The sequence below is a fragment of the Onychomys torridus genome, chromosome 18 (assembly GCF_903995425.1).
Source record: "Onychomys torridus chromosome 18, mOncTor1.1, whole genome shotgun sequence".
Taxonomy (NCBI): domain Eukaryota; kingdom Metazoa; phylum Chordata; class Mammalia; order Rodentia; family Cricetidae; genus Onychomys; species Onychomys torridus.
This window is the reverse complement of record NC_050460.1, coordinates 9,393,832-9,414,165: the sequence shown is the minus strand read 5'-3', so window position 1 is coordinate 9,414,165 and position 20,334 is coordinate 9,393,832. Positions and strand designations below refer to the sequence as shown.

The 20,334-nt window shown below is 39.7% G+C and overlaps 2 protein-coding genes across 4 annotated transcripts in view; one reads left to right on the top strand and one right to left on the bottom strand.

Moving 5' to 3' along the window:
- Supt3h (SPT3 homolog, SAGA and STAGA complex component) overlaps nt 1–20,334 on the top strand; it is a 378,162-nt gene that overhangs the window by 112,166 nt on the left and 245,662 nt on the right. The window lies entirely within an intron of this gene.
- LOC118569451 (putative uncharacterized protein ZNRD1-AS1) lies at nt 8,644–9,168 on the bottom strand. The gene has a single exon (XM_036167204.1). The coding sequence runs from the start codon at nt 9,166–9,168 to the stop codon at nt 8,644–8,646; it is 525 nt and encodes a 174-aa protein (XP_036023097.1).

Here is a 20,334-nt window from a genome sequence, read left to right as displayed (position 1 = left end):
GATTGTGGTTGGTATGCAAAATGAAAAAAATTTAAATAAAATACACACTCACACAAAGAGAATTCCCTACAGCCGAACCTTATGGAGGCATTTTCTTAATTGAGGCTCTCTCCTTTCAGATGACTCTAGCTTGTGTCAAGTTGACATAAAACTAGCCAGCACACCATTTATAGTTCATTTAATCATTTATTGTGTCTTTTATAGTTTGGGGTGCTAGACACAGATAACTTTGCTACAAGAATACCCAATATATTCCACTAAGTATTCTTAAGTACCATGAGAGTAGAAGGATACTACTCAAGGTGAGACTGACTGTATTTAGTAACTGAATAAAAACACCGCAGTAGGGCTGAAGAGAGGGCTTAGCTGGTAAAGTACTTACTGTGCCAGCATGAGTACCTAAGTTTCTACTTAGTACTCATGTAAAAGCTGGGCATACCTGGGTAGGGGTGGCACATGCTTTAATCCCAGCACTCAGGAGGCAGAGGCAGGTGGATCTGTGAGTTTAAGGCTAGCCTGGTCTACAGAGTGAGTTTCAGGACCTTCTCTCAAAAAACAGACAGACAAAAAAGCTGAGCATAGTAGAGAGCTTCTGTAACTCTAGTACCTCCTTTCGGGGAGTGGGTATGGGAACAGGCAGCAGGCAGACCCCAGAGTTTGCCTGCCAGACAACCTTTTCTGTTGGTGAGCTCCAGATTCTGTGAGAGACTCTTCCCTAAAGGATGAGATTGAGAGTGACAGAGGGAGACACCAATGCCAATTTCTGGCCTCCACATGGATGTACATTTATGAACATCCATACCAGCACTCATATATGTGTGCTTACACACACACACACACACACAATCACAGGAGGTTCAATTCAGTTTTCTTTGTATTGCGGATATATTTAAAAGCATTCCTGTTGCCTGGACTTTAGCATGTTTACTCGAGTGCCCAGTTCCTGTTAGGTTTTATGTTACTTTGGAGAACTGTGTTTGTGCATGCCATGTGTCTAATAAGATGCTGTGCCGCATGTACTTGTAGAAAGTAGCTCCCTTCCACACCAGGACTGTAGTGTCAGAAAGGTAACTTCTCCCTGCACCTTAGCCCCACTACACTAAGCACGTGGACAGGTTTCCTGAAGTGTATTTTTTTTTTTTCTTTTAAACAGTTAGCTTAGTTTATAAATGCGTGGTGGTGATTTTTTTCTTCTCGGTCACTAGCCAGCCCTTTAAGTACCATCCTGTTTATTCTTTTTTTTTTTTTTTTTTTTTTTTTGCCAACCACATTCACCATTCTCTTGGAGACAAGAAATTCATGTGTTGTGTGTTAGAATATAGTTAATATTGAAAAGATGATTGAAAATGATTTTCTGTCACTAACTTAATAAAACTATCCTGTAAAGTGTAGGGCTTGGTAGAACCTTCTGGGTTTTGAAGCCATGTCATTTGAGAACCACCAACATAAGCCATAGAAAGACCAAGTAACCAAGAAAATAATGCCACTGATTTCTGTGTGGTCTTATTTTTTTATTAATTAGTTAATTATTTTTGAAACAAGGGGGGGGAGGGTCTCATTATGTAGCCCTGACTGGCCTGAATCTTGTAATGTAGACCAGACTGGCCTTGAACTCAGAGATCTGCCTATCTCTGCTCAATTTTGAGTGCTAGGATTAAAGGCCTTTGCCATTATGCCTGGCTCATGTCACTAATTTCTAATGAATGAATAACCTGGCAAAGGAAGATCAAGACCCAGATACATAATCTGATTGTTTGAATCCTAACATGAAACACATAAATATAATATATATACATAACATGTGTAGAGTGTTCTGTGTCTATTAAAATTGAGATGTATTTGACTTAAATCGATAAAATCATTTCAAAAGCATGTTAGCTTAGAGAATTGACGTATCTTTGATATGTGGGCCCAAATCTTGTCATCCATGAGTCTACTCTACTCTGTCTCAGACATTCTTGAAGATTGTAAGTCACTAGTTTTTAAGACACATTCATTATGTTACTCACATTTCTTCACTAAGTATTTTTTGGGCACATACTTCTATATCCTGGAGATATATGGACATTAATTTGGTACAATGTCTTAATATTTAATGTTACATTATAAAATGTTTATTATGCCATAATCTTAAACTATGAAAATACTCATTTTTTAAAATGTCAGTTTTTCAATGAATTTCAAATTTTTTACTGAATTTGTAAAATTATTTATGACTTCAAACTTTCTTGATTATTGTGGATTTATATAAAACAAATTTTCTATTAAGCAGTGGATATGAATGTATGAAAGTTCTCTTCTTTTGGCTTCGTGTGTGTGGTTTCCAAGAGCAGCTCCTGCTCCTAACTGCATGTGACTTGCACTCTGACTTTGCCTTCCCTGTCCCCTTCCTGATCTTTCCCCCTCTCCCTTACCCATACATCTTTACACTTCCTTCTCCCTGTTTACCCACAGTGCTACGGGTCCAGCTTAGAGCCTCCCATATGATAGGCAAGCACCCCGCCACTGAAGTACATCCTTAACCCTATGTTTCCCTTTGAAAATAAGTGGTGGTGATGGTCCCTTAATGAATCTTACCTGCTCAGTTTGAAAAATTGAATCATTAAAGGTTCTTCACAACTGTCAGCATAGTTTCTGTTTTTGTCCTGGCTTTAGGGTAAGTACTGTTGAAAAGTTGGCTTGGCCATGCCGACACTTTCCCTTCAGTGAAACTATAGAGGATTTGTTTTCTTCAAAATTCAGCATTGCTAATGTCGGTGCATCCATACTAGAAGTCAAGGTGTGGTGATACTGTGTTCCCTAAAATATTGTGCACCCTAATAAACTTATCTGGGGTCAGAGAACAGAAAAGCCACTAGATACAGAGGCTAGAAAATGGTGGCACACACACCTTTAATCCTAGCATTCCAAAGCAGAGATCCATCCGAATCTCTGTGTGTTCAAGGCCACATTGGAAACAGCCAGGCATGGTGACTCACACTTTTAATCCCAGGAAGTGATGGCAGAAAGCAGAAAAGTATATAAGGCATGATAACCAGGAGCTAGAGCTGGTTAAGCTTTTAGGCATTTAGCAGCAGTTCAGCTGAGATCCGTTTGGATGAGGACTCAGAGGCTTCCGGTCTGAGGAAACAGGATCAGCTGAGGAATTGGCAAGGTGAAGTGGCTGTGGCCTCTTCTGCTTCTCTGATCTTCCAGCATTTACCCCAATACCTGGCTTCAGGTTTGATTTTTTTTTTTTATTAATAAGACCTTTTAAGATTCATGCTACAGTCAGGGTTTCTAGTTTTGTGTTTTAAATATTACAGTTTTCTGATTGATGGTGTATATATAGTGGTTCACTAGGTTGATAACATCAGCTGTAATTCCAAAGTTGTTCAGTTCTTTGTACATTTCATTCCTAGGACTAGCCATGTGACCATTTTAGAAATACCAAATCAGAAGAATATTGACAGAATTATACTTTTCTCATCTGAAAAAATCTTGGAAAATGCAGAAACATTTTCCTTCTGAACTCTTAAGAACACTTTATTTAAATAACCAATTAATAAGTTTAAAAAAAAACAAAGCCTTACTTAATCATCCTTGGGATGCTAACTTGAATTATATTACTGTACCCCTTATGAAAAGATTCAAACTTACTCTTCACATTATAAAAAAAGTTTATTTTTCAAAGTGTGTGTGTGTGTGTGTGTGTGTGTGTGTGTGTGTGTGTGTTTGAGCACAGGTGCCTACAGAGGTCAGAGGCATTGTATCCTGGGGCTAGAGTTACATGAGTTTGTAAACAGCCCAGTGTGGGTTCTGGGAACTGTACTCAGGTCTTCTATAACAGTGAGTGTTTCTAACTATCTCTCCAGCTCCTTAATCTTATTATTATTATTTTTTAAATGTTAACCAGGTTTCTGTGGTCCAGCTATCTATTCTTATTTTAAAGCATTATTCACATAGTCATATTTTTGGTTTTCCATAGAGTTTTGTTTGGATCAATCAGAATGTGATGGGAGTGTCATCTTCCGTGTAAGCCTTGATTTTTTTTTTTCCCCTCACAAAGTCAGTATTAGAAGCAAGATCTATAATGCCAGACTCAGAACCCGAACCTCTCCTTAACCAGAGCACAAAGCACCCATGTGAGTAGCTGCAAGAGATGTGAGACAAATGTGCTCCAGGAAACTGAAAGGCTTTGATGGATAGGAGCACTGAGTCAGGAGCCAGGGCTGGCTTTGTGCAGCACCTGGCAGTGAACCTTTTTAACCATTTGTGTTGCTCTCTTGGACATGCCAGTCCTGCTGATGTCATTTTTCTCAGGAGCATTAGTGAATATGCAAGAAGTACAATAACGCATGTTAAAGACATGCGGGTATCGAGTCTAATTATTTTCTCATAACCTTCATTGTTCTGTGATATCATGAGTACTGGGCCTGAATCCTTACGGGAGCATTCTCCTGCTTCTGTTGGAGGCAGTGACATGCAGAGTTTTAAACTGGTCCTAACACAGAATTCATACTTGGATAAAACTGTTTTGTTATAAAATTGGAATATAGGTAACTTTTTTCATTACAAATGCCTGCATTAGTTTTGCTGTCATAGACTTCAGTCATTAGTACAGTTTTATGTTGCAGAAAAACACTTCCCCTGCACTTTCTCCTCCACTGCTGCTTGTCCCTCCTCCAGTGTCAGGGCTGGTGAGGCGGCATTTATCATGACTATTTAAAACCACAGTTTACATTACCTGCATACTCCAGGTCACAGGCTGTGGGCTTGGACAGATGTCTGTAGTGATGTTTCCATGATGAGAGTATAGTATAGATAGTTGATTACTTTAGCAGTATCTGTGCTCCACTTAGACTACTTCCTTCCCCTCTGAATTCTTAGCAGCCATTCTTTGTAATTTCTACATACCTTTGCCTTTCCAGAGTCTCATAGCTTTAGTCATATAGTTGAGCATGTTTTCATGCTGATGGCTAGTTTTTATAGTCACCTTGACACAAGCTGCTTTCATCTGGGAAGAGGGAACTTCAGTTAAGAAAATGCCTCCATTATATTGGCATGTGGGTAGGTCTGTGGGGTATTTTTAAGTTTTATATTTCTTATGGTAAGTGCCAAGAAATTTGACTGCTGTGTTGTAACAGTGCATTTACTTCTCTTTCAAGTGCATAGCAAACATATTGTAAAGGTTTATTGATAATTGTTTTTCTGTATCACAGCCTGGTATGGGGTGCATTAGTACCTTTGGTTATCCATCATCTAAAATTTGCTTGCTTCCGAGGAGGACATTCAAAACCTGCTAGCTCTACTGGATTGAATACCACTGTATGTTGACTCTAAGCACCCACACTGCATTAAACACAAAAGTCATCCTGTCTGACCATGGTTTACGCCCCTGCATCTGCCTCTCCTTAATACCCTCTGTTTTCCCCTCTGACCTCAACCAGCTACTGTTCTTTCTGCTTGACGGTTCTGTGAACTCAGCCTGTTTATATTCTGTATAGCATGTGGTGCTTTGTCTTTTCCCGACCTGGCTTATTTCACCCAGGTTGCTATAAATGATAAGATTTTTGTCATTTTGTGTGCCTTCACAGTAAATTGTAACAGCTTGTTTTCATTCTCAATTCCCTAATTGCACTCACTGACCATGTTTTCAGATATGTATTTGCAATTGTGCATCTTTTCTTCTTTATCTTTTCTTTTGAGACAGCTCGCTATGTAGCCCTGGCCAGCCCAGAACGTGTAGACTAGGCTTCCCTTTCAAATGCACAGAGATCTGCCTGCCTCTGCTGGGACTAAAGATCCCAAGTGCTGGCACTAAAAAGGTCACTTCATAGATGTCTCTTCTAATGAGTCTATTTGGCCTCTAGTTAGTTGAAGTTTTTCTCATTGAGTTGTAAGAGTTATTTGGCTGGCTGTTTTCATGTCCTTTATCAGATGGTCAGAACAGTGAATTTATCTTCTCTTAAAATATTTGATTTTTTAAAAATTTGTTTTTTGTTTTTTGTTTTTTGTTTCCAAGACAGTATTTCTCTGTATAGTTTTGGTGCCTGTCCTGGATCTTGCTCTGTAGATCAGGATGGCCTTGAACTCACAGATCCGCCTGCTTCTGCCTCTCAGTGCTGGGATTAAAGATGCACACCACTGCTGCCTGGATGGAACAGTTAATTTGTAAATAGAAAATATTTGGGGTCATAGTTTGGAGATTCCAACCCAAGATTAGCCACCACTGCCTGGCTAATACTTGGTTTTTTAATTTTACCTTACTGCCTAAATTTTTCAGATCTGTTTCTATTCTTTTTTGAAGATACACCCCCCCAAATCAACACAATTGTCCAAATGAGAGAAAGATCATGGTTTTTTTCCTTCACATATTTTAGCAGGAAAGGTTGCTTGTAGAGATTAAATATATAAAAGTACTCCTGAAAATTAATGGTCAGACTTGAAGGTATTTAGTGTGTTTGGTGTCAAGAAACTTTGCATTCGACTCACTTGATTTCTTTGGTGAAAATGCAGTTCGTCAGTCAGTCATTCCATATTTAAAATGCCATTCCCCAAGCTGTTCCTGGAATTGACTATTTTTTCAAGAAATGTGCAGAATTTTATTTTTTTACATCAAACTTAGCTGAATTTATTTCAGTCTTAGAGCAGTTTGATTTCATTTTCACAGACTTACTTGATATAAGAAGGATGATTGCACATACTGGGGTAAGGGGTCTGAATATTTCCTTACATCAAGTATTTTTTCAATCCTTTTTAAAATTATTATTATATTTGTGTTTTAATTTTACACATCAGCTATGGCTTCCCCTGTCCTCCCCCCTCCCGCCCCCAACTCCACCTTTCCCCCAGCCCCGCCCCTCCATTCCCATCTCCTCCAGGGCCAGGACTCCCCTGGGGATTCATTTAAACATGGTGGATTCAGTACAGGCAGGTCCTGTCCCCTCCTTCCAGTCTGAGCAAAGTGTCCCTGTGTAAGCCCAAGGTTCCAAACAGCCAGCTCATGAACTAAGGACAGGTCTTGGTCCCACAGCCTGGATTACCTCCCAAAACAGTTCAAGCTATTCAATTGTCTCACTTATCCAGAGGGCCTGATCCAGCTGGGGGCTCCACAGCCTTTGGTTCATAATTCATGTGCTTCCATTCGTTTGGCTATTTGTCCCTGTGCTTTTTTCTCTCTCTTTTTTTAATCCATTGTGTTTTTATTGTCTTGTCCCATTTTGAGGAATACCTCATACTATAAATTATTACTTAAGATAATTCAATATATATTAAAACTCTAACTTAAGTCCCCATTGAAGAAATCTCTTCCATTTGTTTCATGTAAGAGGTTAAGTTCTTTAAAATGAAACCTGTTCTTTGGTTAAAAAAAACAAAAACAAACAAACAGAACCCTTCTAGAACTTTACCAGTGTCTCATGCAGAGCAGTAGTGAGGCCAAAGGGCCATATGATGTGGGAAATCCTTGGCCTCCTGCCACAGGGGAGGTCTGTTAAAAAGTTTAAATCTTTTTCTGTGATAATTTTTCAGAAAAATATTTCCCATCCCCTACATGTTAAAAGTGCCCATTTGTGCTCCCTGTACTATGAGACACAAAAAAGCAAGGGGTTGCTACTTAATGGTTTTCTAATCAAAATAAAATCATTGTGATATTTATCTGTAGAAAGGGGTCTCAAAGTCTGATTTTTGGTTTATTTTGTAAATAAATTCTCCTGGAAAGAGCATTGTTTGTGTTGGTGCTGGTGATTCCACTTTCCTTTCCTCAGCTTCTACCAGTAAACATAGTTTTGGGTGGTCTGCCGGGGGCACAATACCAAATCTTTGCCTCTTTGGACAGACAGCCCCGCCCTTCTATTACCCATCCACCACCTCAGCTTTCTTTGTCAAACTGGTCAAATGAATATGATTGCTCATGTACTCTTGTGAGGCTTGCCTTTTGAGAGTTTTGGTTTAGTGAGATCTTTATCATGTTTGATTAGTTGAAATGAATCTGAAATATATTCATATTAAAATCACATTATTTACATTTTTAATAGGATTTGTTTCTAATTTTCCATGCCCGTCTATAATTTATGAAAAGGACGGAGGAGAAGTACCTTTCTTTTGGCCTTGTTCTTAAAGTATTTTGTGCATTTGTATTTTGAGTTTAAAGTTTATCTGTCTTCCCGAATCCCCTTACATGTGTACTCTTTTTCCTTGACTGGTTTGTGTTTGTTGTTCTATGCACCTACAATGCATAATTCCAAAGGGTAGGAGACTACTAAGGATGGTTTGTGCTTCCGTTTTTAAGAAAATTTCTTAAAAGAAAGGCATAATATGGGAGAATAAGGTTAATTTTAAATTCCCTTTTAAAAAAACGTTATGTGTATGAGTGTTTTGCCTGCATACATGTCTGTGCATGTGGAGGCTGGAAGAGAGTGTCAGGTCCCATGGAACTGGAGTTACAGGTGGTCGTGAGCTGCCATATGGGTGCTGGGAACTGAACCTAGATCCTCGGCAAGAGCAGCCGGTGCTCTTAACCGCTGAGCATCTCTCCATCCCTTCTAGCATCATGAGGAAGATGGGGTGTCAGCGTCACTGTACAATCTCCAGGTGACACAGTACTTCTAACAGTCTTTATTACTTCCCAGTACCTTTTTTTCCACAAGGAGCACTGACATTTTACTGATCTTTGATGTTTCGTATCTGACTTTGGAAAAAGGGTGGCAAGGCTAGGAGTTTCTTCTGGCGAGGCGTTCTAACCGTTCTCACTTGCTCTCCCTCCTGAGACTTCTCGATCAGACTTTCCAGCTTAATTAGACTCTTACTTTGCAGCTCCAGAAGCGGATGTGGGTTAGCCCTTTCAAAGTCCTTCACCTCCTTCTTCACTCTCTCGAGCTTCTCTAGTGAAGGGAGCTGGTCGTGGCTTCTCCTCAGGAGTCTCTCCTTGAGCCTCTGCTCTATCAGTTCCCGCCCTCGGAGCATGCGCTCCTGGTGGTCTTTGATTTGCATCTGTTCCCTCCTTTTGACCTGCTGTCTTCTCTGTGCTGTCTGGCCATCGTGCACAATTCTCGGTAGCCTTTCACTAGGGAAAAATCTACACAGTTTGTTCTTGAACTCTCGGGCCTGGCCTGTGCGGCGTGCTTGCTTTTCTATCTGTGTCCTCTCTTTCCCGGGTACCCAGCAGTAGCGTTTGCGCCCCTCCATGCTCTGTGGCTGCCGTCCCGGGTTCACTGCCTATGTCTTCCCCTCATCGTTCCCACTGCTCTTTCGTCATGCTAAGACTGCTTTAGCAAACTAATAGTCAAGAGAACAGGCTTACTCTCCGGTGATTTATATTACTCTGGTCACTCAGTGACCAAGTGCCTTGAGCCCTTGTACGCACGCCACCTAGATTCCCGAGTCAGGAACCTTCATCGGTCGAGACTTCTGTTTGCCCACTGGTATCTTTAAATGTGTTGATCATGCCAAAACCTTCCACATGCTCAGAATTCCTCCCAAAGAAGATGAGGGAAGTTAGCTTGTGCAGAGTGGCCACAAAAGGTAACGAGGCCCAAGGGTGCCGAAGAATGTGTGTGTGATTTTGCTTCTAGCCACTGCGCAGCTGCAAAAGGGAACAGAACTTCAGGACCGGTGGGAATTGTAGTTCTCTTACTCCAAAGGTTCCCAGAATCAGTCTTCAGGAAAGTTAGCACGGTGGTGTCTGTGTTCTTCTCACTTCCTGTTGGTAGATCTTGTAGGGTGTGATACACAAGTGAAGAAATATTCTGGGAGGGGGTCCGAGCTGGAAAAGCAGCCAGAGGCCCTGCACTACTATTTCTTGAATTGATAAGACGTCACAATGCCTGGCTAAAAATGCCATGGCAACCCAGACCTTCCTTTCTGAGAGGTTCTGCTCCCTCCGGAAGCTCTCAGATGAAGTTTGCCATTCTCCCACTATTTTTAACGACCAAAATTTGTTTTTATACAATACAGTTTCATTGGTAAACAAGACAAATGATTGCTCCTCTATTTTTATAAAAGTTCTTTCAGTTGGTCTTGGTGGCATTGGCCTGTTTAAGCATCCCCAGACGAGAATCACCCAAGCCTAGATAGTAAGACACCCCCTCTTAAAATAAGAGAGGAAAACGTTGTAAGACAACAGCAGTGATCTACCTATCTTAAAGCATTTATTATTCAGTGACTGTGTTTCCCCTAGATAACAGAACAATGATGTTCGCAGTGACTTCTGTTCGCAGTGACTTGTGTGTGCTCACACTACCTGTAAAAATGGATGCCATGGCTTCAGGTGTCAGCATTAGGCGAAGGCTGCTACCCCAGAAGAGAGCTGGACCATGGTCAGGCCTTCTGGGGTTCCCTCTCCAGCCTCTCCTTACAAATATTTCCATGCTCTTACTCAGTTTCTACTAATACATCTCTTCTGAGATCACTTCCCTACAGCTCTAGCTTGCCCCTTCTCATCTGGTTTTGTTCAACTTCAGTGTACTTACTCCTTCGTGTGCAAAAAAACTTGAATTGTTTTTGTGAATATAAAAGTGTTGTAAAGAAAATAAGTTATTTTCTTAGAAGCTCTTCTTTATAAGCAGTAGAAGTAGTGGCGACTCCTTCAGGATCCATCATTCTGAATAGGGTACATTCAATCCTGTCATCTAATGTTGTCCACTCCGCTTGACAGCATTAGCTGAAGGACTCCAGGGCATAAAAATCCAGTAGAGTATAAGAAAGGAAGGAAGAGGAAAAGGTGACCTGAAGTTATAGTCAGGAAATAAAAAGGAAGATTTATTCCCAGCAACCACTGGGCCTTCAGGAATACAGCTATCAATGTATTGTATCTCTAAGCACACATTTATGTAGTCTCTGTCTAAAGCAGTTTCAGCAGATAATTTAACCATTGGTATTGAGCCCTTATGAAAATCCAGTCCAGTTATTAGGAGATGCTAATTGGCAGTGATCATTAGGAACAAGTTGGTGAGGCCTTCACCCCAAATATTCAAATCCTAAAAGCAATCTACTAGTCAGATTGTGCTTTTGTGCTTGATATAATCTGTATTATGAACCATTGTCTGTAAACAAGTTTTTAACCATAGAAGTACTTATCTGTTTGTCAAGGAAGATTCCTTATTTTTATTACAGTCTGTGAAAAGTCTCCATATGGTCTGATAGGAGTTTGAGATCTGTCATAAGTAAGTTGCTCCAACATACAATATCTTTTCTATTTTTCACATCAGCTTCAAAGCCTGATATTGTTGTCTTCAAAGATTTGTTAGTTTATGTAAAGAGCTTGTATATGAGGCGGTAGAGCCAAAAAGATTGGTTAAAAAAAAAAAAATCACCTGTGTTGTCTGGAAGCTCAATCCTCAGTGAAAAGTTACATATGCACACTCAAAGATAAGAACACATGCACAATAAACAACTTTGATTAGATGTAAAACATATCCTTGCTATGCTTTGCTAGAAATGTTCCGTGTTTTAATAATTTAGTGTCATCAGGCACAGTGAGGAATAGAGAGAGGGTAGTAGGGAGGGCAGAGAAAGAAATAGTAAAGATATTTTCTGATCAACACTGCTCTGTAGTTGACCATCTGTGATGTGTTCTCCTTTGAGGGAAGACTTTTGACCTCTCTCCATAAAGGTGCGTAGGTAGCCCTCTGTGACGTACACCGACTAAGTTCTCCCTCCTCCCTCAAATTCCAAGCCCTCATTGAGAAGCTGTGGCTTCCAGGAGGCAGTGGTTTGGAACTTTAGAAAGAATGAAATCTTCACATGTGCTGCAGTGTGAGGATGTTGGTGATTATAGTGCTCCACAGAACCCTGACTGCATGTGGTAGTTCAGAGGTCAGCTCTGGAGTTACATAGACCCAGCTGGTTGAAATTCCATCCTTACACATAAGCAATGCTCCAGGTAATATGTTGGAAAGTAGATAGAGATGTCTACATCTACTACTAGTGAGTAGGCTACTAGTGAGCCTGTTGCCAGCTCACTAGTACTTGCTATTTATCAATAAATGAGTCTTACATTGTATATGTAATTGAAAAAATTTAATGGTTTAGTACATGTTACTTAAGCACCAAATTTGTGCTTAAAAAGTTGTTCCATTTAAGTTTATAGACACAGTATTTTCAATAGTAACCACAAATTTAAATATGTGTGAAGAAGTAAGAATTAAAAACATTCTTATTTTGGTAAACAGATATTAAACTGTTTTTATAAGAAACCCACCAGGAATTTACCCACAATTCCTCAGTTTGTGGCATCAGGAGAGCAGCGGCCTTCAGCTGTTGAGAAGTCCCTTCTCCAGTACTTGGAAATCTTGATGCTTTGTGTGAATTATGTTTCTTCACCACTTTCTCTGGCAGCCTCCCTGGTGATTCTTGATCACATCTTTTATCTTTTGAGCAGTTGCTAATTTGGTCTCTCAAGTACTGTTTGTGTGCCTTATTTTGGGGGGTTTATCTTCACTTTTTTGTTGCTTTGGGGGAACATATTGGGTCCATATGTAATCGTAAGATAACTATAATCCCTAGTTTGAGGAAGTTTATAATCTGAAATACCATCAGTATATAAGCATACAAAGGTAATGTAGGAATGATATCCACAGGCAATACAAATGAGAAAATAAATATATATATATAAGTAACTGTACTTCACTGGAGTCCCATCTTTATAAAAGTGAAATATTTATGAATATATTACCATGAAGGGACAGTTTAATGAAGTTTCTAAGTTTCATGATGCTGATATATTGGTATTACATTATATTATAATCTTCTATCAACCCTGAAGTGACTTACTGTTCAAATTGGGGACACTGGTTTGAAAGGTCCTCTTCAGTCATAAGCCATAAAAATGCCATGGTGGTTTTGGGGTTTTGGCTAAAAATAGCCTGTGCTGATTCTGTGTAGGTGTGCTTACCATATTTGTTTATATTTGCTCAGTGTTGGTACTGCCTTTATTTCCAGCAAATTTTTTCTTAAGTATATTTATTTCTTGTTTCTGTGTGAAATTCTGAGCAAACAAAACTGAAGATGTAAAATTGCACACAATTTACAATATTAAATAAGGTATCTGTTTTAGAAAGAAAAGGCCAGTATTGTTGCCTGTTCTTTCATCGTTTTCTACTAAATTAGAGTCCTTAGTGTAAAAACTTGCTGCTGTTTTCATCGTCTTAAAGCTCATGTTTGAGTCTAATATAGATAAAAATACTTCAGAAATTTGTACAGCAATAGCTAATGCATATGTATTACTTAATATTTACAGAACATTGTGAGGACAGGATATTTCTGTCTTTCCTTTATAGTTTTTATGGTTTTGTTTAAATATAAAGTGTGCTTATGAATCATCTTAATTTTTCTTAAATTTTGAATTCATTATTATCTTAGTGTTTGTATAGTGTGTGTGTGTGTGTGTGTGTGTGTGTGTGTGTGTGTGTGTTTTAGTATTATGGAGAGCATGTGGAGGTCAGGGGACATCATAGGTTCTAGATATGGATCTCAGTCCATCAGGCTTACCAGCCCTATTCCTTTTTAGACTGCATGGAGATGGTGACTCTGCTGGTTACTCAGCTGCTCTTTCCACCACAGAGCACTCTTAGCACAGTAAGATGTATGATTTGACAGACTAGGCCCTTCTAGGATCCTGTGCCTTTGTTGTCTTGGGACTCCTGTTATCGATGCTTTGTGTTAGATCTGACCTTGAATTTCTCCACACCCTTAGGATGCTCCTGAGTTTCTTGCCCTTCATTTAATGTTGACATATCCATATCAGTAGGACTGGTGCCAGATGAACCACCTCAGACCTCATAAGATGTCAGACAACCACCATGATCCTGTGCAGAAGTCAGCTCCCACTGCCTTATGCAGTACCAAGAAGGAGATCTTACTTAAGATTTCAAGGATGCCTGGATCTTAAAATTACTTTTCATCAACTGGACTCATATTTTATATACTATCCATTTTTTAAACAAAAATTAAAATAAGTTATAGCATCATTCTAATGTTAATGGAAGTAACAACTGTGGAATTCCTGGGGAAATGCTGGCCCAATGGAAATGAAAGTAATTGTAGGATTATTGTTAAGTAAAATCAAATGACCCTGTTATTGGAAGGCAGAAATAGGTGAGAATATCAGGTCCTGAAGTCTATTTACTTATTTATTGGAAGGAGCAGAATTGGGTTCATTAAGTCAAATGTGGGTTTCGTTAGAAAAGATAGTACATCTTATTTTTAGCAAGGAGGGGGCATGGCAGCGTCAGCAGAAAGGAGGAAATGGCAATAGCAGTGTGGTCTTCTTGAGGAGTTGCCAGATTCAGGGTTTTAAAGGAAAATAAAATAAAGTTCAGCAGTTTGGGCAACACAGTGAGATCACCATCTCCAAAATAAATGAGTTAAAGAAAAAAAAATAGTAAGTGCTATAAAATCAGAGCTTGTCTGGAACTCCCAGAGCACAGAGGTAACAGATACCAATGGGTACTTCATAAATGCTGTGAATGAAAGCCAGAAGAGGGCATGGATCCCATAGAACTTGAATTACAGACTTTGGTAACTGTCATATGGGTGCTGGGAATCAAACCCAGGTCTGCTAGAAGAGCAGCCAGTGTCCCACTGCTGAGCCATCTCTCCTGACCTTAAATATAGTCAGTTCTTATTATGTGTTATAAGAGTTCTGAGATGGCCACAGATGCTAAGTTAGCAAGTAGGGACTTATTGATGCTAGGAAAATATGTACCTAAGCATATACATCAGTAAATTATAATCTTAAATCCTAAAGACAATTAGTCCTAGTAGATTCTGTTTTCTTTACTAACAGCAGCAACAACAAACTGAGATTCAGGGTGACATGGACTTCCAAGCTGCAGTCTCCAGCTGGATGTGGACTTAAAGTCACTTGCTGTCCACTGGCTGCCTACTGTGTTCTCTGTTTGTTGGTTCTTCTCCAGGGGCTAGACCCACCAAGATGGGAGAAGGGAGGAAGAATTTAGTTGGCTCAGAATTGGAGCCAAATCTTGGTGGAGATGGCACAATGAAGATGGTGGAGTGCCTTGAGCTGTGGCAGCGGGACCATAAGGCTCCTCGCTCACAATCTTGGTGGCTCTAGCAGCACCAAGAAAGCAGGCAGCAGGGCAGTGGTGGGCTGTAAGACCTTGTTTCCTGCCCTCCCCTGCCATCATTGGCTTCTTGCAAGTAGGTTGCATTTTCTAAAGGTTCCATAACCACCCCAAGCATGGACTCGCTACAAGTGGGAGAGTGGTGGGAGGGCATCCCCCAAGCAACCATGACTGCCTTCTGGTCTCCATGTATGCGAGCTGAAGCAGGAGGCAGAGTCCCCCTCAGACTTCAGCTGAAGGAGGAATGCACATGGACAACTCATTTTGTCCTCTTTTTGTTTCTTGTAATGATCCTGAACACTTGGCGTGTTACAAGTATGTGGTTTGCAGAGGTACAGCGTGTTGTTATAAACAAGGAGAATCAATAGTATGTATTTTTTACCTCTGCCTAAAGAGCTAGGGGTGGTGTAGTTGATTGTAATTTGGGCTAAAAGAAATAACTAAAACTTGATGGAAGGGCTTTTATTTTTCTTGATCAAAGTGACAAGTCCCTAGAACTGCATGGTGCTTTCCACTGGTTCAATGTTTATTTCAGTTGAAATTGTCTTAGAAGCCCCAAAGAAGAAAAGAAGAGGAAGAAGAAGGCACATAATGGTCCTTAGATCAAAACAGCCACCGCCCTGCACTCACCTTAACTGGGAAAAATAACTCCCTCCATACTTAAGTCATAAATGATTACTCTTCCTCTATTTTACAGAACGCAAAGTTGATAGAGCCAGCACTCCTGATTTTTTGTGAATCCTTCTGGCTTTGGTTTATTTGAAAAGGAAAGTTAACTTTCCCTTTGGTAGTGTATTCTCTTCACCAGTCCACATAGTATTTTCTGTATGCAATAGAAAGTTGTTGTACCTCGCTTTCTGCATGACCAGATTTATGCTAAGCAAGGCTCAACACTTCAGGACAGTTTCCTTTGAAAACCACACTGCAGCTAGTAGTGAAATACACTGTAGCAACTTGAGGTTGGCCTTGGTGGTCTGAGTTAATACAAAGCTTAGTAGGTGGTTTTCACGTCATTTGGAGGTTCTACCTAGAAAGGTTGAAAACACAGGGATTGGCACTCAAGGCCATATCACTGACTGCTTTCAGTAGACAGTGTCTCCACTGTGTTCTGTGACTTCATGGGTCATAAAGCAGCCTGAGCTTCACTTGTGCCTATGCTCTCTCTACACACACACCCACATACATACACACACACACCACACACAAACACACACACGTACATGCACACACATACCCCCCCAAAACACAGATGCACATAAACATACCACACAGATTACTACATATCACAGTTGTATACACACATAACCCATACACACATACCACACATACAAACATACATATGTTTACAAACACATGTGTGCACACACATACACTCATCACACATACACCACACACATGGAGACACATAATATGTATATAATGGAACACATCTATCACCCTAATGCTGAGTAGGTAGAGTTGTAGAGCTGGTCCAGTTATCCTGGGCTACATCATGAGATGGATGCCATCTGTCAGTTTATACCCTAAAGATTTCCAAGGATGGAAATGGTCTTTAGAATATGTTCCAGCCCTTTACTCTCTGAGTTGTCAAATAATTTAATGTTTAAGTAAAATCTCCCTTTTTAAAATCGAGTCTGTTTCTTCGTTTTAAAAATTAATATATATAACATATTACATATATACATATTTATACATATTTTATGGGGCTAGAGATACCTCAGTGAATAAAGGTGTGTGTGGCCAAGGCTGCTGATCTGAGTTTGAGCCCCTAGTTGCACGTGGTGGAAGGAGAGAGAAGGTTTCTGAAAGTTGTATGACATGCATGACAAAGCTTATTCACGCACATATACTCAAATAAATAAATCTAAGGAAAAGCAATGTAAAAAAATTGAGATATGATGAGGGTCAGGGTGTAGCCAAGGCTCGTAATCTCCCTGCCCTCACCTCTTAAGTGCCATGGCTACAGGCATGAGCACTTCATTTCTTACTTAGTCTTCACTGTGTATAGAAAGTTCATTACTCTTATTATAATCAGTTTACATATTATCACTTTATGAATTAACTCAATTTGCATGTTTTTTGTATGAATAAGTCTCATGATTCCCAGAGAAGAATGAGCATGGAAGGTTTTGGCATTTATTGCTGGCTTTGTCTCTTAAACTACCTAAACAAGATCTCAGCTAGATGGTCAAGCATCTTCAAGTGAGAGTTCATTTCCTTTTGATCTTTATAGCCTCTTTCTATAGCATGGGGTCCTGTAAGAGGGACTTTTTATCTGTTTGATGAGTCCCTTTATCATTGTGTTCGTGTTAGGCTCTGTTGTTTGTTTCAGTGAGACTCATTAACTTCCAGTCAAGTCACAGAATCCACGGTTATTTTGCCAGTAACTCTCATCTTTTGCAAATCTGTGGTTGAAGACCATGCCTATTGATGACAGGGTTGGCATTGAAGTTGCCTTCTTAAAGCAAATTATAGAGCTACCTTTTTAGTCCATTCATTCATTATCTATTATTTTACTCATTTCTATCTTTTAAAAGAATCCTGAAGGGTTTCACATACTCTTGTACATTCCGACATTGTTATTAAAGCTTTATTTAGCACTGACTGTGTTTAAGAGACTGCCTGTTAAGATGAAAAGGAAGCAGTAGCTGTAATACTTAATTTTTCTGGTTTTGCTATAATATTTGAAGTAAATAAGCCAAACAGTAATAAATAGTAGTAGAAAATGGCATTGAACTGAGTATTAAATATGAAATAAGTATGTACTTGTGTGGTACTCACATAATAATGTAGGTCTTTAGACCAGTACTTATGACAGGTCTTATGCACTGCTTTGGGACCTGGAAGCAGAGTCAAAGTCATGTCAGACACTCTGCTTTCAAGGAGCTTGAACTTCAATAAAGCTGTGTGCTTTATGTGGGTCCCGTGCAGGCTGTGGGAGACAGGGGAAGATGAGATTGACAGACCAGCGTGCTCAGAGTCTGCTGAGGTAGCTGCAGTCAACTAAGAGTTAGCTTGTGTGTGTGTGTGTGTGTGTGTGTGTGTGTGTGTGTGTGTGTGTGTGTAGCCCTAGCGATGGTGGCTATCTTTCTCAATCCCTTCTCTACCTTTTATGTAGTTTAATGATTCTCTTTTATTTAATTATTTATGTGTATGTGTTTGTACATGTGTGCATGTGCTCATGGAAGTCAGAACAGTGTGCCTGATCCTCTAGATCTGGAGTCTTAGGCAGTCACAGCCTGACTTTTGGACCCGGATGCTGAGGATGTGAGTTCAGGTCCTTCTGTGTGTCCCGGCTGAGCCGTCACTTCATCCCTCTCTACCAAGCATTTCTAGCGTGACTTTAAACTACTCTTCTGCTGGGGCCTCGGAGTCAACTTTTAACCAAGTCTGAGGAATAGCTTTCTCTTGGACACTATCATTTATCAGCTCGTAGGCACTGCCGAGGCAGGGGAGTGCCTGGACTTGTTGGAGGGTTTTGCCCGGAGCTGCCCATGAAGACCTGGAGTAGAAGCTCTGGGACATAGGTTTAGCCTGTGGAGCAAACGCCTCTGTGCAGCACAGTTTGCTTGGTTTGCTTTCCAGGGCTTCTACTGTGTTTATTGCTAGTTTCCCTTGACACTTGAATTTCTTACTCTATTTTTCTCATTTAAGCATACAAATTGTACAGATTTTTTAAAAATGTCAATTCAGTATGCACTTCAGGCAGTTAGGAAACACCATAATTCACTTACATATAAAAATGTTTTTAGCAGCTAAAACAATATTTTCAGTTTCAGGTTTTGCTTCGCTTGCAGAATCTGTCTGTGTTATACTTGCTCATTTTCATGGAAAATCTTTATGTCTCTCCACTTGAACCATAGTGCTTATATTTTTGGTCATCTAATTTTAGACTGCTCTCCAAAAATCACTCGCTCATACATTTGACACATTTTCTCTTTAACACCAGAGCTCTGCTATGGTGCTGCTTCCCCAGTTTCTGCCCCAGATCATGTGGTAAATCTCCTTGAATAGTCCAGAAGCTTTTAATTGCCTCCTTGGGAGATCTGCTTCTTCCTAATAATTTTTAGAGTAAACTCTATTTTAGTTATTTTGTATTTAATTGATAAGAGTATAAATATGAGTTACATCCCAGTCTTCAAAATGGCTGTTTTAAGAGAAATGTACTAGTGTTCTTGTAAATGACCTTGGTTGTAATAATTGGGTTAATACGTTATTAATACTTTATGGTTTACAATAGCTTTTGTGATACTTCCTTTCAATTAATATTCTAAAGCTCTGTTTCATTTCTCTGATAACTATGCCATAATTGATTTTTTTAGATCCAAAATTCTTTGATGTTGAGATTGTCAACCCTGATAAACTTCTGTGTACTTTGGAAGTACCATCAGGTTTCTGCTTTTGGGAGAATCAGTCTGATGATTTTTTTTTGAAAATTTCTGACATTGCCAAATTGAAATGTACTAACATTCCAGTCTCATAACTAAAACATCAAAATGAGATGAGATCAAGACCAACCAATAGCCAAAAAGGAAAAAGCAGTGAGGTGCTACCGACATCTGTGTCTTGGTGCTCAGAGCAAAGAAAATGTTTTAAAATTATCAACATTTTTCTTGTGTTTATTTTTTGATACAGGGATTTTTGTAGCCCAGACTTTCTCTAAAATCACTATGTAGCCAAGGATAGCCTTGGAGGATTATAGGCCTTATACTACCATGTTCTATTTTATGAGGTTCTAGAAACTGAACTCAGGATTTCATCCATGTTGGCTAGCACCTACGATTGAACTGCATCCCCAGCCCTTTTGCTTATTTGTTATACTATTTATTTACTTATTTATATTTGAGATGGGTCCTGATGTATCCCAAGCTTGTCTTGAACTCTCTTTGAAACTGAAAATCGTCTTGAGCTTCTGATCCTCTTGCCTCCACCCACCGAGTGATGGCGTTACAGGCATGTGCGCCCACATTTGGTTTGTTCACTACTAGTGACCTAGGGTTTTCTGTATGCTAGACAAACACTCCAATAACTAGACCTACAATTTCAAACTAATGATCATGTGGTATAGAAACTGTATATTTTAGCCTCCTTAAAAGATGGGATCTCAGGGCTGGACAGATGGTTTGGCGGTAAAGAGTGCTTTCTGTTCCTCCAGAAGACCTGAGTTTGGTTCTTATGACACCCATGTTGGCAGCTCACACCTGCCTATAACTCCAGCTCTGAGGGATCTAATATCTTTATTCAGTTTATACAAGTATCTTCACACACA

Excerpts from the sequence above, each read along its gene's own strand:
- LOC118569451 (XM_036167204.1), bottom strand. The coding sequence starts at position 9,168 with ATGGAGGGGCGCAAACGCTACTGCTGGGTACCCGGGAAAGAGAGGACA.